Source organism: Armigeres subalbatus, chromosome 3, assembly GCF_024139115.2.
Source record: "Armigeres subalbatus isolate Guangzhou_Male chromosome 3, GZ_Asu_2, whole genome shotgun sequence".
NCBI lineage: Eukaryota > Metazoa > Arthropoda > Insecta > Diptera > Culicidae > Armigeres > Armigeres subalbatus.
This window is the reverse complement of record NC_085141.1, coordinates 314,028,393-314,042,175: the sequence shown is the minus strand read 5'-3', so window position 1 is coordinate 314,042,175 and position 13,783 is coordinate 314,028,393. Positions and strand designations below refer to the sequence as shown.

At 48.9% G+C, this 13,783-nt stretch overlaps 1 protein-coding gene across 1 annotated transcript in view; it reads left to right on the top strand.

Moving 5' to 3' along the window:
* Nucleotides 1-10,482, top strand: part of LOC134220840 (substance-K receptor-like) — a 95,588-nt gene extending 85,106 nt beyond the window's left edge. The window contains exon 8 of the mRNA XM_062699960.1: nucleotides 9,480-10,482. Within this exon, the coding sequence (XP_062555944.1) occupies nucleotides 9,480-10,238 (759 nt within the window). The 3' untranslated portion in view covers nucleotides 10,239-10,482. The remainder of the gene's footprint in view (nucleotides 1-9,479) is intronic.
* The last annotated feature ends 3,301 nt before the right edge of the window (nucleotides 10,483-13,783 follow it).

The window sequence follows — 13,783 nt, the reverse complement described above, 5'->3', positions numbered from 1 at the left end:
TTCCTCCAGGAACTCCTGCGGAAGTTCCTCCAGGAACTCCTCCGGAAGTTCCTCCAGGAACTCCTCCGGAAGTTCCTCCGGGAATTCCTCCGGAAGTTCCTCCAGGAATTCCTCCGGAAGTTCCTCCAGGAATTCCTCCGGAAGTTCCTCCAGGAATTCCTCCGGAAGTTCCTCCAGGAATTCCTCCGGAAGTTCCTCCGGGAATTCCTCCGGAAGTTCCTCCGGGAATTCCTCCGGAAGTTCCTCCGAGAATTCCTCCGGAAGTTCCTCCGGGAATTCCTCCGGAAGTTCCTCCAGGAATTCCTCCGGAAGTTCCTCCATGAATTCCTCCGGAAGTTCCTCCAGGAATTCCTCCGGAAGTTCCTCCGAATTCCTCCGGAAGTTCCTACGGGAATCGCTCCGGAAGTTCTTCCAGTAATTCCTCCGGAAGTTCTTCCGGGAATTCCTCCGGAAGTTCCTCCGAATTCCTCCGGAAGTTCCTCCGGGAATTCCTCCGGAAGTTCCTCCGAATTCCTCCGGAAGTTCCTCCGAATTCCTCGGAAGTTACACCGGGAATTCCTCCGGAAGTTGCTCCGGGAATTCCTCCGGAAGTTCCTCGGGAATTCCTCCGGAAGTTCCTCCGGGAATTCCTCCGAAGTTCCTCCGAATTCCTCCGGAAGTTCCTCCGGGAATTCCTCCGGAAGTTCCTCTAGGGATTTCTCCGGAAGTTCCTCCGGGAATTCCTCCGGAAGTTCCTCCAGAATTCCTCCGGAAGTTCCTCCAGGAATTCCTCCGGAAGTTCCTCCAGGAATTCCTCCGGAAGTTCCTCCAGGAATTCCTCCGGAAGTTCCTCCGGGAATTCCTCCGGAAGTTCCTCCAGGAATTCCTCCGGAAGTTCCTCCAGAAGTTCCTCCTGGAGTTCCTCCAGGAATTCCTCCGGAAGATCCTCCAGGATTTTCTCAAGAAGTTCCTCCAGGAATTTCTCCGCGTGATCCTACAGGAATTCCTCCGGAAGTTCATGAAGTTCTCCGGACGTTCCTCCGGGAATTCCTCCAGAAGTTCCTCCGCGAATTCCTCCGAGAATTCCTCCGTAAGTTCCTCCGGGAATTCCTCCGGAAGTTCCTCCAGGAATTCCTCCGGAAGTTCCTCCAGGAATTCCTCCGGAAGTTCCTCCAGGAAGTTCCTCCGGAAGTTCCTCCAGGAATTCCTCCGGAAGTTCCTCCAGGAATTCCTCCGGAAGTTCCTCCAGGAATTCCTCCGGAAGTTCCTCCAGGAATTCCTCCGGAAGTTCCTCCAGGAATTCCTCCGGGAGTTCCTCCAGGAATTCCTCCGGAAGTTCCTCCAGGAATTCCTCCGGAAGTTCCTCCAGGAATTCCTCCGGAAGTTCCTCCAGGAATTCCTCCGGAAGTTCCTCCAGGAATTCCTCCGGAAGTTCCTCCAGGAATTCCTCCGGAAGTTCCTCCAGGAACTCCTCCGGAAGTTCCTCCAGGAACTCCTCCGGAAGTTCCTCCAGGAATTCCTCCGGAAGTTCCTCCAGGAACTCCTCCGGAAGTTCCTCCAGGAACTCCTCCGGAAGTTCCTCCAGGAACTCCTCCGGAAGTTCCTCCAGGAACTCCTCCGGAAGTTCCTCCAGGAACTCCTCCGGAAGTTCCTCCAGGAACTCTCACGGAAGTTCCTCCAGGAACTCCTCCGGAAGTTCCTCCAGGAACTCCTCCGGAAGTTCCTCCAGGAACTCCTCCGGAAGTTCCTCCAGGAACTCCTCCGGAAGTTCCTCCAGGAACTCCTCCGGAAGTTCCTCCAGGAACTCCTCCGGAAGTTCCTCCAGGAACTCCTCCGGAAGTTCCTCCAGGAACTCCTCCGGAAGTTCCTCCAGGAACTCCTCCGGAAGTTCCTCCAGGAACTCCTCCGGAAGTTCCTCCAGGAACTCCTCCGGAAGTTCCTCCAGGAACTCCTCCGGAAGTTCCTCCAGGAACTCCTCCGGAAGTTCCTCCAGGAACTCCAGGAACTCCTCCGGAAGTTCCTCCAGGAACTCCTCCGGAAGTTCCTCCAGGAACTCCTGCGGAAGTTCCTCCAGGAACTCCTCCGGAAGTTCCTCCAGGAACTCCTCCGGAAGTTCCTCCAGGAACTCCTGCGGAAGTTCCTCCAGGAACTCCTGCGGAAGTTCCTCCAGGAACTCCTGCGGAAGTTCCTCCAGGAACTCCTGCGGAAGTTCCTCCAGGAACTCCTGCGGAAGTTCCTCCAGGAACTCCTCCGGAAGTTCCTCCAGGAACTCCTCCGGAAGTTCCTCCAGGAACTCCTCCGGAAGTTCCTCCAGGAACTCCTCCGGAAGTTCCTCCAGGAACTCCTCCGGAAGTTCCTCCAGGAACTCCTCCGGAAGTTCCTCCAGGAACTCCTCCGGAAGTTCCTCCAGGAACTCCTCCGGAAGTTCCTCCAGGAATTCCTCCGGAAGTTCCTCCGGGAATTCCTCCGGAAGTTCCTCCGGGAATTCCTCCGGAAGTTCCTCCGGGAATTCCTCCGGAAGTTCCTCCGGGAATTCCTCCGGAAGTTCCTCCAGGAATTCCTCCGGAAGTTCCTCCAGGAATTCCTCCGGAAGTTCCTTCGGGAATTCCTCCGGAAGTTCCTCAAAAAATTCCTCCTCAAGTTCCTCCGGGAATTCCTCCGGAAGTTCCTCCGGGAATTCCTCCGGAAGTTCCTCCGGGAATTCCTCCGGAAGTTCCTCCAGAATTCCTCGGAAGTTCCTCCAGGAATTCCTCCGGAAGTTCCTCCAGAATTCCTCCGGAAGTTCCTCGAATTCCTCCGAGTTCCTCGGGAATTCCTCCGGAAGTTCCTCCAGGAATTCCTCCGGAAGTTCCTCCGGGAATTCCTCCGGAAGTTCCTCCGGGAATTCCTCCGGAAGTTCCTCCTGGGAATTCCTCCGGAAGTTCCTCAGGAATTCCTCCGGAAGTTCCTCCAGGAATTCCTCCAGGAAGTTCCTCCGAATTCCTCCGGAAGTTCCTCCAGGAATTCCTCCGGAAGTTCCTCCAGGAATTCCTCGGAAGTTCCTCCGAATTCCTCCGGAAGTTCCTCCAGGAATTCCTCCGGAAGTTCCTCCAGGAATTCCTCCGGAAGTTCCTCCGGGAATTCCTCCGGAAGTTCCTCCGGAATTCCTCCGGAAGTTCCTCCAGGAATTCCTCCGGAAGTTCCTCCGGGAATTCCTCGGAAGTTCCTCCGAATTCCTCCGGAAGTTCCTCCAGGAATTCCTCCGGAAGTTCCTCCGGAATTCCTCCGGAAGTTCCTCCGGGAATTCCTCGGAAGTTCCTCCAGGAATTCCTCCGGAAGTTCCTCAGGAATTCCTCCGGAAGTTCCTCCAGGAATTCCTCCGGAAGTTCCTCCAGGAATTCCTCCGGAAGTTCCTCCAGGAATTCCTCCGGAAGTTCCTCCAGGAATTCCTCCGGAAGTTCCTCCAGGAACTCCTCCGGAAGTTCCTCCAGGAACTCCTCCGGAAGTTCCTCCAGGAACTCCTCCGGAAGTTCCTCCAGGAACTCCGCCGGAAGTTCCTCCAGGAACTCCTCCGGAAGTTCCTCCAGGAACTCCTCCGGAAGTTCCTCCAGGAACTCCTGCGGAAGTTCCTCCAGGAACTCCTGCGGAAGTTCCTCCAGGAACTCCTGCGGAAGTTCCTCCAGGAACTCCTGCGGAAGTTCCTCCAGGAACTCCTGCGGAAGTTCCTCCAGGAACTCCTGCGGAAGTTCCTCCAGGAACTCCTGCGGAAGTTCCTCCAGGAACTCCTGCGGAAGTTCCTCCAGGAACTCCTGCGGAAGTTCCTCCAGGAACTCCTGCGGAAGTTCCTCCAGGAACTCCTGCGGAAGTTCCTCCAGGAACTCCTGCGGAAGTTCCTCCAGGAACTCCTGCGGAAGTTCCTCCAGGAACTCCTGCGGAAGTTCCTCCAGGAACTCCTGCGGAAGTTCCTCCAGGAACTCCTGCGGAAGTTCCTCCAGGAACTCCTGCGGAAGTTCCTCCAGGAACTCCTGCGGAAGTTCCTCCAGGAACTCCTGCGGAAGTTCCTCCAGGAACTCCTGCGGAAGTTCCTCCAGGAACTCCTGCGGAAGTTCCTCCAGGAACTCCTGCGGAAGTTCCTCCAGGAACTCCTGCGGAAGTTCCTCCAGGAACTCCTGCGGAAGTTCCTCCAGGAACTCCTGCGGAAGTTCCTCCAGGAACTCCTCCGGAAGTTCCTCCAGGAACTCCTGCGGAAGTTCCTCCAGGAACTCCTCCGGAAGTTCCTCCAGGAACTCCTCCGGAAGTTCCTCCAGGAACTCCTCCGGAAGTTCCTCCAGGAATTCCTCCGGAAGTTCCTCCAGGAATTCCTCCGGAAGTTCCTCCAGGAATTCCTCCGGAAGTTCCTCCAGGAATTCCTCCGGAAGTTCCTCCAGGAATTCCTCCGGAAGTTCCTCCGGGAATTCCTCCGGAGGTTCCTCCGGAAGTTCCTCCGGGAATTCCTCCGGAAGTTCCTCCAGGAATTCCTCCGGAAGTTCCTCCAGGAATTCCTCCGGAAGTTCCTCCAGGAATTCCTCCGGAAGTTCCTCCGGGAATTCCTCCGGAAGTTCCTCCAGGAATTCCTCCGGAAGTTCCTCCAGGAATTCCTCCGGAAGTTCCTCCAGAATTCCTCCGGAAGTTCCTCGGGAATTCCTCCGGAAGTTCCTCCAGAATTCCTCCGAAGTTCCTCCAGGAATTCCTCCGGAAGTTCCTCCGGGAATTCCTCCGGAAGTTCCTCCGGAATTCCTCCGGAAGTTCCTCCAGGAATTCCTCCGGAAGTTCCTCCAGGAATTCTCCGGAAGTTCCTCCGGGAATTCCTCCGGAAGTTCCTCCAGAATTCCTCCGGCAGTTCCTCCCGGAATTCCTCCGGAAGTTCCCCCGGAAGTTCCTCCCGCAATTCCTCCGGAAGTTCCTCCGGGAATTCCTCCGGAAGTTCCTCCAGGAATTCCTCCGGAAGTTCCTCCAGGAATTCCTCCGGAAGTTCCTCCGGGAATTCCTCCGGAAGTTCCTCCAGGAATTCCTCCGGAAGTTCCTCCGGGAATTCCTCCGGAAGTTCCTCGAGGAATTCCTCGGAAGTTCCTCCAGGAATTCCTCCGGAAGTTCCTCCGGGAATTCCTCCGAAGTTCCTCCAGGAATTCCTCCGGAAGTTCCTCCAGGAATTCCTCCGGAAGTTCCTCCAGGAATTCCTCCGGAAGTGCCGCCAGAATTCCTCCGGAAGTTCCTCCGAATTCCTCCGGAAGTTCCTCCGGGAATTCCTCCGGAAGTTCCTCCGGGAATTCCTCCGGAAGTTCCTCCTGGAGTTCCTCCGGAAGTTCCTCCAGGAATTCCTCCGGAAGTTCCTCCAGAATTCCTCCGGAAGTTCCTCCGGGAATTCCTCCGGAAGTTCCTCCGAATTCCTCCGGAAGTTCCTCCAGGAATTCCTCCGGAAGTTCCTCCGGGAATTCCTCCGGAAGTTCCTCCGAATTCCTCCGGAAGTTCCTCCGGGAATTCCTCCGGAAGTTCCTCCAGGAATTCCTCCGGAAGTTCCTCCGAATTCCTCCGGAAGTTCCTCCGGGAATTCCTCCGGAAGTTCCTCCGAATTCCTCCGGAAGTTCCTCCAGGAATTCCTCCGGAAGTTCCTCCGAATTCCTCCGGAAGTTCCTCCGGGAATTCCTCCGGAAGTTCCTCCGGGAATTCCTCCGGAAGTTCCTCCAATTCCTCCGGAAGTTCCTCCGGGAATTCCTCCGGAAGTTCCTCCGGGAATTCCTCCGGAAGTTCCTCCGAATTCCTCCGGAAGTTCCTCCGGGAATTCCTCCGGAAGTTCCTCCAAATTCCTCCGGAAGTTCCTCCAGAATTCCTCCGGAAGTTCCTCCGGGAATTCCTCCGGAAGTTCCTCCGAATTCCTCCGGAAGTTCCTCCGGGAATTCCTCCGGAAGTTCCTCCAGGAATTCCTCCGGAAGTTCCTCCGGAATTCCTCCGGAAGTTCCTCGGGAATTCCTCCGGAAGTTCCTCTGGAGATTTCTCCAGAAGTTCATCCAGGAATTCCTCCAGAATTTCCTTCAGGATTTCCCCCGGAAGTTCCTCGGGAAGTTCCTCCGGGAATTCCTCCGGAAGTTCGTCAGAGAATTCCTCCGGAACTTCGTCCAGGAATTCCTCCAGAAGTTCTTCCAGGAATTCCTCCGGAAGTTTTTCTAGGAATTCCTCTGGAAGTTCCACCAGGAACTCCTCCGGAAGTTCCTCCAGGAATTCCTCCGGAAGTTCTTCAGGAATTCCTCCGGAAGTTCCTCCAGGAATTCCTCCGGAAGTTCCTCCGGGAATTCCTCCGGAAGTTCCTCCAGGAATTCCTCCGAAGTTCCTCCAGGAATTCCTCCGGAAGTTCCTCCGGGAATTCCTCCGGAAGTTCCTCCGAATTCCTCCGGAAGTTCCTCCGGGAATTCCTCCGGAAGTTCCTCCAGGAATTCCTCCGGAAGTTCCTCCGGGAATTCCTCCGGAAGTTCCTCCGAATTCCTCCGGAAGTTCCTCCGGGAATTCCTCCGGAAGTTCCTCCAGGAATTCCTCCGGAAGTTCCTCCGAATTCCTCCGGAAGTTCCTCCGGGAATTCCTCCGGAAGTTCCTCCGAATTCCTCCGGAAGTTCCTCCGGGAATTCCTCCGGAAGTTCCTCCAGGAATTCCTCCGGAAGTTCCTCCGAATTCCTCCGGAAGTTCCTCCGGGAATTCCTCCGGAAGTTCCTCCGGGAATTCCTCCGGAAGTTCCTCCGGGAATTCCTCCGGAAGTTCCTCCAGGAATTCCTCCGGAAGTTCCTCCGAATTCCTCCGGAAGTTCCTCCGGGAATTCCTCCGGAAGTTCCTCCGGGAATTCCTCCGGAAGTTCCTCCGGAATTCCTCCGGAAGTTCCTCCGGGAATTCCTCCGGAAGTTCCTCCAGGAATTCCTCCGGAAGTTCCTCCGGGAATTCCTCCGAAGTTCCTCCGAATTCCTCCGGAAGTTCCTCCGGAATTCCTCCGGAAGTTCCTCCGGGAATTCCTCCGGAAGTTCCTCCGGGAATTCCTCCGGAAGTTCCTCCAGGAATTCCCCCGGAAGATCCGCCGGACATTCCTCCGGAATTCCTCCGGAAGTTCCTCCGAAGGAATTCCTCGGAAGTTCCTCCGGGAATTCCTCCGGTAGTTCCTCCGGGAATTCCTCCGGAAGTTCCTCCGGGAATTCCTCCGGAAGTTCCTCAGGAATTCCTCCGGAAGTTCCTCCGGGAATTCCTCCGGAAGTTCCTCCGAATTCCTCCGGAAGTTCCTCCGGGAATTCCTCCGGAAGTTCCTCCGGGAATTCCTCCGGAAGTTCCTCCGGAATTCCTCCGGAAGTTCCTCAGGAATTCCTCCGGAAGTTCCTCCGGGAATTCCTCCGGAAGTTCCTCCGGGAATTCCTCCGGAAGTTCCTCCGAATTCCTCACGAAGTTCCTCCAGGAATTCCTCCGGAAGTTCCTCCGGGAATTCCTCCGGAAGTTCCTCCGGGAATTCCTCCGGAAGTTCCTCCGGGAATTCCTCCGGAAGTTCCTCCGGGAATTCCTCCGGAAGTTCCTCCGGGAATTCCTCCGGAAGTTCCTCCGGGAATTCCTCCGGAAGTTCCTCCGGGAATTCCTCCGGAAGTTCCTCCGGGAATTCCTCCGGAAGTTCCTCCGGGAGTTCCTCCGGAGGTTCCTCCGGGAATTCCTCCGGAAGTTCCTCCAGGATTTCCTCCGGAAGTTCCTCCAGGAATTCCTCCGGAAGTTCCTCCAGGAATTCCTCCGGAAGTTCCTCCAGGAATTCCTCCGGAAGTTCCTCCAGGAATTCCTCCGGAAGTTCCTCCAGGAATTCCTCCGGAAGTTCCTCCAGGAATTCCTCCGGAAGTTCCTCCAGGAATTCCTCCGGAAGTTCCTCCAGGAATTCCTCCGGAAGTTCCTCCAGGAATTCCTCCGGAAGTTTCTCCAGGAATTCTTTAGGAAGTTCCTCCAGGAACTCCTCAGGAAGTTCCTCCAGGAATTCCTCCGGAAGCTCCTCCAGGAATTCCTCCGGAAGCTCCTCCAGGAATTCCTCCGGAAGCTCCTCCAGGAATTCCTCCGGAAGCTCCTCCAGGAATTCCTCCGGAAGTTTCTCCAGGAATTCTTCCGGAAGTAGCTAGAAAAATCTAGACAGTAAAAATGCCATCGGCTCGAGAAAATCGTCGTCGGTCTAATAAAGAGTTGATATATTGTGCAAAAATACAAACGTCAGGATTTTCAATGATATGGAAATGCTAATATCATCTTCCAAACTTGGACGTACATGTTCATGATAGCATTAGAGGCGAAAGTATAGAATTGATAGTTCCGTTAGGATACGGCAGGCATGAAGAATGTTTTTATAGAAGTCGATTTGAAAGCGAGCGGAGGGCAATATTTGTGATGGCACATATCGCACGACCTTCCTTCTGCCAAGCTCCCGTATGAAGGGGGAGGGAAGAATATCAGTGTGGAAGCTGATATATCTCGCCAGTGGAGATATATCAGCTTCCACATTAAATCGTTCAACTTCACGTAGAAGTAACACACACGAAATCATTAATTTAGTCAGGATTTTGCAAAATAATTTCTTTCAAATTTAAAAATAAAACACGTAAACGAGCATATATCGCTCATTTACGGGTTTTGGAATTCTTATAGTATTGTGGAAACCATAGAATTTGTCCTTATTATCTGTCGTTTACATAAACAGCTTTGGACTCATTCTCAAATCTAACTATCATATCTTACTGAATTATGTTTTCGGGTTGACAATTTGGTCATTACCTCGAAGGATCGATGAAGATAGCTGAAACATCAGGACTAATGCCATAAAGATTCAATTTGTTTGATTGATTCAAGCCATAGTGCTTAAGTGATGATGTTGAGTTTTATTATCTTACATCTTGTTCCAGTTATTCGATTAAAAAGTATCAAGTGAAAAATGCTGACAGGTGCTGGAAAAAACTTGTGGCCGAACTTTCGTAGTACTAGCATAACAGAATGATGTATCTTTTTCGAGGCTCTTCATTACTCGTGCTACTATCAAAGACTTGAATATCTCAAATTTATTCATTGTTTGCTGCTTTATGAAAATTCACCATGCTGGCGCCGAAACTGTGAACTCAACTTAATATTGAAGACAAAGTTTCCAGTCGAAAACTGATCAGCTTAATTAATGGACACAGTAGCACCATAGACGTGGAAAATCGAGAGTCATGCTGAGTTCTCCTACAGGATACATTTTTTTGGTTATTACCTGTCATCAACATGACCTTCCTTCACTTTACGCCTCATAAAATTGTCTACGGGTCTCACACAGCATGTAGCCTGCGGCGTCGTGTGGAAAACTTGTTATCAATGTGTCAATATTTCATCCAGTCGATCCATCATAAAAGACCGGTCCACCGACAACGTCAGGCGCAAAACTCATGAAGCATGTGTCGCAAATACTAATGAGTTTCCATCCTTTTTTTCTCGTATTTCACGTGTCAATCTCCCACTAGGAAAAGTTCAAACGAGAATTCCACAAGCGTTACCCATTCCGCGGGCGACATCAGAGCTATCACCAAGACCAGCTGACTGATAAGACCATATCGATGTTCACCCGTGTCAGCTCGATACGGTCCAGCTACGCAACGTCATCGATACGCAACAAGCTCAGCACGAGACCGAGCGGGTCCAATGGGGCCTTCGGTGGATACAGCAGCAATGCTTCCTATCACAATTATAATCCCCACCAGCAGCAGCAGCAGCCGTGCAAATCAACTAATGTGAACAGTGCTGCTTGTTATCAGAGAAACAACGCCGACAGGGACAGCAGTAGGAAAACAATTAACAGTGCCCCATGGGAATCGGACTGTTGTCCCTGCCGACAAAACTCGACAAAAAATTCATCCAATGGTTTCGGCCATCCCCGGACGTCCGTTGCTTGTCCCTACCGGATGTCGTATCCTGTGGAAGAGTGCGACGATGACAGCGGCGGCGGTGGAGGCGAAGTCACCGGCACTGTAGCTCAATTGAGCCCACTGGTTCATAGTGATGAAAGAGAACTTCTCGATGCGGATGAGAGCAGGGTAAGTATACTGAAGGTGGAGGATATTTCACTGAACCATCCCCATCCGGATACGGCAGATGAAGAGGACGACGTTATGGAACCGTTCGAGTCCCGTGAAATTGTTGAGCATGAAAAGTATGATCACTTTCCGCTGAAATTATACCCGGACCGAAACGAACGATTGCATCTTTGTAGTAACAATTTGTAGAGTACTAATAGATTATAAAAGTTTAGCCCAGTTATAAGATGTTGTCGGAAATGTTGGTGTTTTATACGTCCTTTCTGTTGCATCGTGGTGCAACCGTTTAACCTTATATTGGTGTTGCTAGTGAAAGTATTATATGCGACAGAGTAGGGAATGGAACAATCCAAATACAAATTATTGAAGTTTTATTCAATTTCCATGTGAACGAAGCCAAAGAGCACAGAAAAAAATTAAAGTTTTATGATAATAGAACAAGATCAATTGTATTTCATTATTGCAATGATAATGATGACTGCCTAAGAACTGTATCGAGAATAAGTTATACACTTTCAAAGGATTATTACTCAAAAGCTCATGACGGTATTGGTTTGTTCTTTATTGCATTCGATGTATTCATATTTTTATTTCAAAAAAGAATTTTTATGTTTGCCGAAAAGTTGTTGTTTCCAATGTATCGCAAATTGAAAGTGATATTGAAATTCGAGTTTTGGACACATGGCTCGCAAGAAGGACAACTAGATGGATAATTTGACCAAGCGTTTCGCTATCCGGGGTGCAAAGGTAAAAAATCATGGTCAACAATTAGTTTTGCGAAAATTGAGTCGGTCGTCACTCATAGCTCCAGAGAAACGCAGTATGATAGTGCCCTAGTAACATTTTGGTTTTATAACACTCTTGAAGAGTAAATTATGATCTTCAAGAGTGTTATAAAACTTAAAATGTAACTTTTGCTGTCAAGTGGCACAACGGCGTCCGGAGCCTCAAGGACAGTGCATTAATCCAGTGAATAATCATTGATAAACACCAAGTCGAGCATCTTTGATTAAAAGTTGGAAAACCTGTTGATTTTTCTGAGTTCAAGAAAAGCAATTCCATCGACCAGTTGGCAACTAGCAGGTGTAGTTGCAGACAAAAGCGGATCAGGAAACGGTGGTGGGAGAGAAACCAGACAAGTCCTGGTTAATTGAAATCTCCAAGTAGAAGAACCAAATCCGATGATAAGGCCAAAGCGGAGGCAAATTCTGTAGCACCAAGGTGAAGTTGTATTACACTGCAATCATGTCGTTGGTCGGGAGGAATGTACGAGTCACTTCCAGAAAGTGAGTGAGAGGTGAAGTGATGAAACGAAAAAAGGTTTTCATCTAGCAGTCACGATTTTCGTTTATCTTCCAAGGCTAACTTCATGAAAAAAATTATTGGATGAAAAATGGCTCTCACCATAAACAACGTAAAAAATTACTCGCCTGATATTTCCAACAGACCTTAGTAAAAATTTAGAAAAACTCGAGTTTTGTATTGCAATCAACAGCTTTCATACTGCTTAGATCTGTTAAAAAAACCTTTTTATATCACAATATCACAAACACTCATTCAAAAAACACGGATCTATGTAGTGGTGTGTTGCCAACCTTCATTCCCTTTAAGCGATGAATATTTTAACGTTGTTTATGGTGAGGGGCATACTTTTGAAAATGGTGAACAGATCCAAAACTTATCTGTTACTTACCCATGTCGTTTTGTAAAATTAAGCTAGATTCTCCCTATGGCATTTGGGTATCAATTATGTAGAATGAAATCAGTAGTGATTCAGTTTCATTTAAAATTCCCAATGAAAAAAAATAATAATAAAACTCCTCGTATTTATTAGAGAATGTTTTGAAATCCCTTATAATTTCCCGATTTTGTTTTGTTGTCGCTTCAAAATTTTATTTTAGGGCAAAAAAATTGAGGGGTTTGGGCAAAATTCTTTTTATATATTTGTATCGACCTTATTTGACTCTTAAAATATTAAAAAAAAATAATTTTCTCCGCGATTTTTTTTTTATTCGTTTTTTGCATAATATATACAATGCAAAAAAAACTATTTAATAAAAATTCCACGAAAAAAAATTAAATTTCGTTTCGTATCGAAAAATTTCGAATCAAATGGACCCGGATTTCGTTTCGTTTCGAAATCTCGGAAGTAAATTTAAATATCATTTCGTTTCGTTTCGAACCAACAATAGCATTTCTAATTTCGTTTCGTTTCGTTTCGTCAGGAACAAATGTGTTATCGCATACCCTTATTATAACGTTTTTGTCGAGCAGCCATATTACATAAAGTTTTTACAGACATATTTTTTTTTTAATCTATGATTTATTTGGAAGGCTCATTTGCCGTGAAGCGTTACGGAGCCGGAATCATGGTTTTAAATACAGTTTATTATGATTCTTATACACTAATGTTAGTTTTGGGGAACCGTAAGACTCGCGGTTTGGTCGAGGTTAGGGAATACAATAATATTGAAGGAAAGGAAGGGAATTTAGGGTGCTTAAATTAATTACATATGATGTTGATATTCAGTTGATATCATTGGCGATGTTTCACATCTGTAACGAGATAAACATTTTTTGGAAGACAGCAACGAGAGGAAGACATACGAGTGGGATTTAACGGTAGACAACAAGAGGGAGACATTCTTAAAGGACTACGACAACGAAAGGGATGGGTGGACGACGATTACAGTCTAACATCAGCCACTTTCAGAAAACGGTGGACAAGGGACATGTATTCGAGATCAAGACCCGCCAACACTTCCCTAATAGACCTCGGCTGCTTTCCTCGGACCCGCAGATATTCAGTTAGCGCAGATTTGGGGCACGATGCTCCTCGCACGACCACACGACATGGTCAATGTCTTGGTAATCCGCGCCGCAAACACAGAGATTGCCTTCTGAGAGCCCCACTCGAAAAAGATGTGCATTTAAAGAGTAGTGATTGGACATTAGACGACACATGGTTCGAATGAAATCTCGTCCCAAATTCAATTTTTTGAACCATGGTCGCCTCGATACCTGTTGACGAATTGAATACAACCATCTACCCATCTCCCCATTTGTCCATTTTTGTTGCCAGCTGATCAAGGTTTCCTGACGAACTAATGAGAAAAATTCATCAAAGGTGATTTGGCGATCATAAATATCACCTTCCATAGCGCCCACCTTAGCCAAAGTGTCCGCTTTCTCATTGCCCGGAATCGAGCAATGAGAAGGGACCCAGGCCATGGTGATTGTGTAAGACCGTTTTGATAAAGCACTCAAAGCATTCCGTATCCCATTCAGTAGATACGCTGAGTGCTTAACCGGTTTCATTGACCGAACAGCCTCCAAGGAACTTAGACTGTCGGTGAAGATGAAAAAGTGGTCAGGAGGTAGGGATGCGATTTGCTCGAGTGAATAGTGTATAGCTGCTAGCTCAGCAGTAAGGGTATGCGATAACACACTTTTTCCTAACGAAACGAAACGAAACGAAATTTGAAATGTCTATGTTGATTCGGATCGAAACGAAACGAAATTAAGATTTCTTTCGAGACTTCGAAACGATACGAAATCGAGGTTCTTTTAATTCGAAATTTTTCGAAACGAAACGAAATTTTGATTTTTTTTCCGCGGAATTTTTATTGAATTGGTTTTACATTATGTACGCCATTCTGATTTCACTTTTTCGAAGTCGAATAATTGTTTTGCGACCAAAAGAGTTATAATAACTCAAGAGGCAATCTGTGATA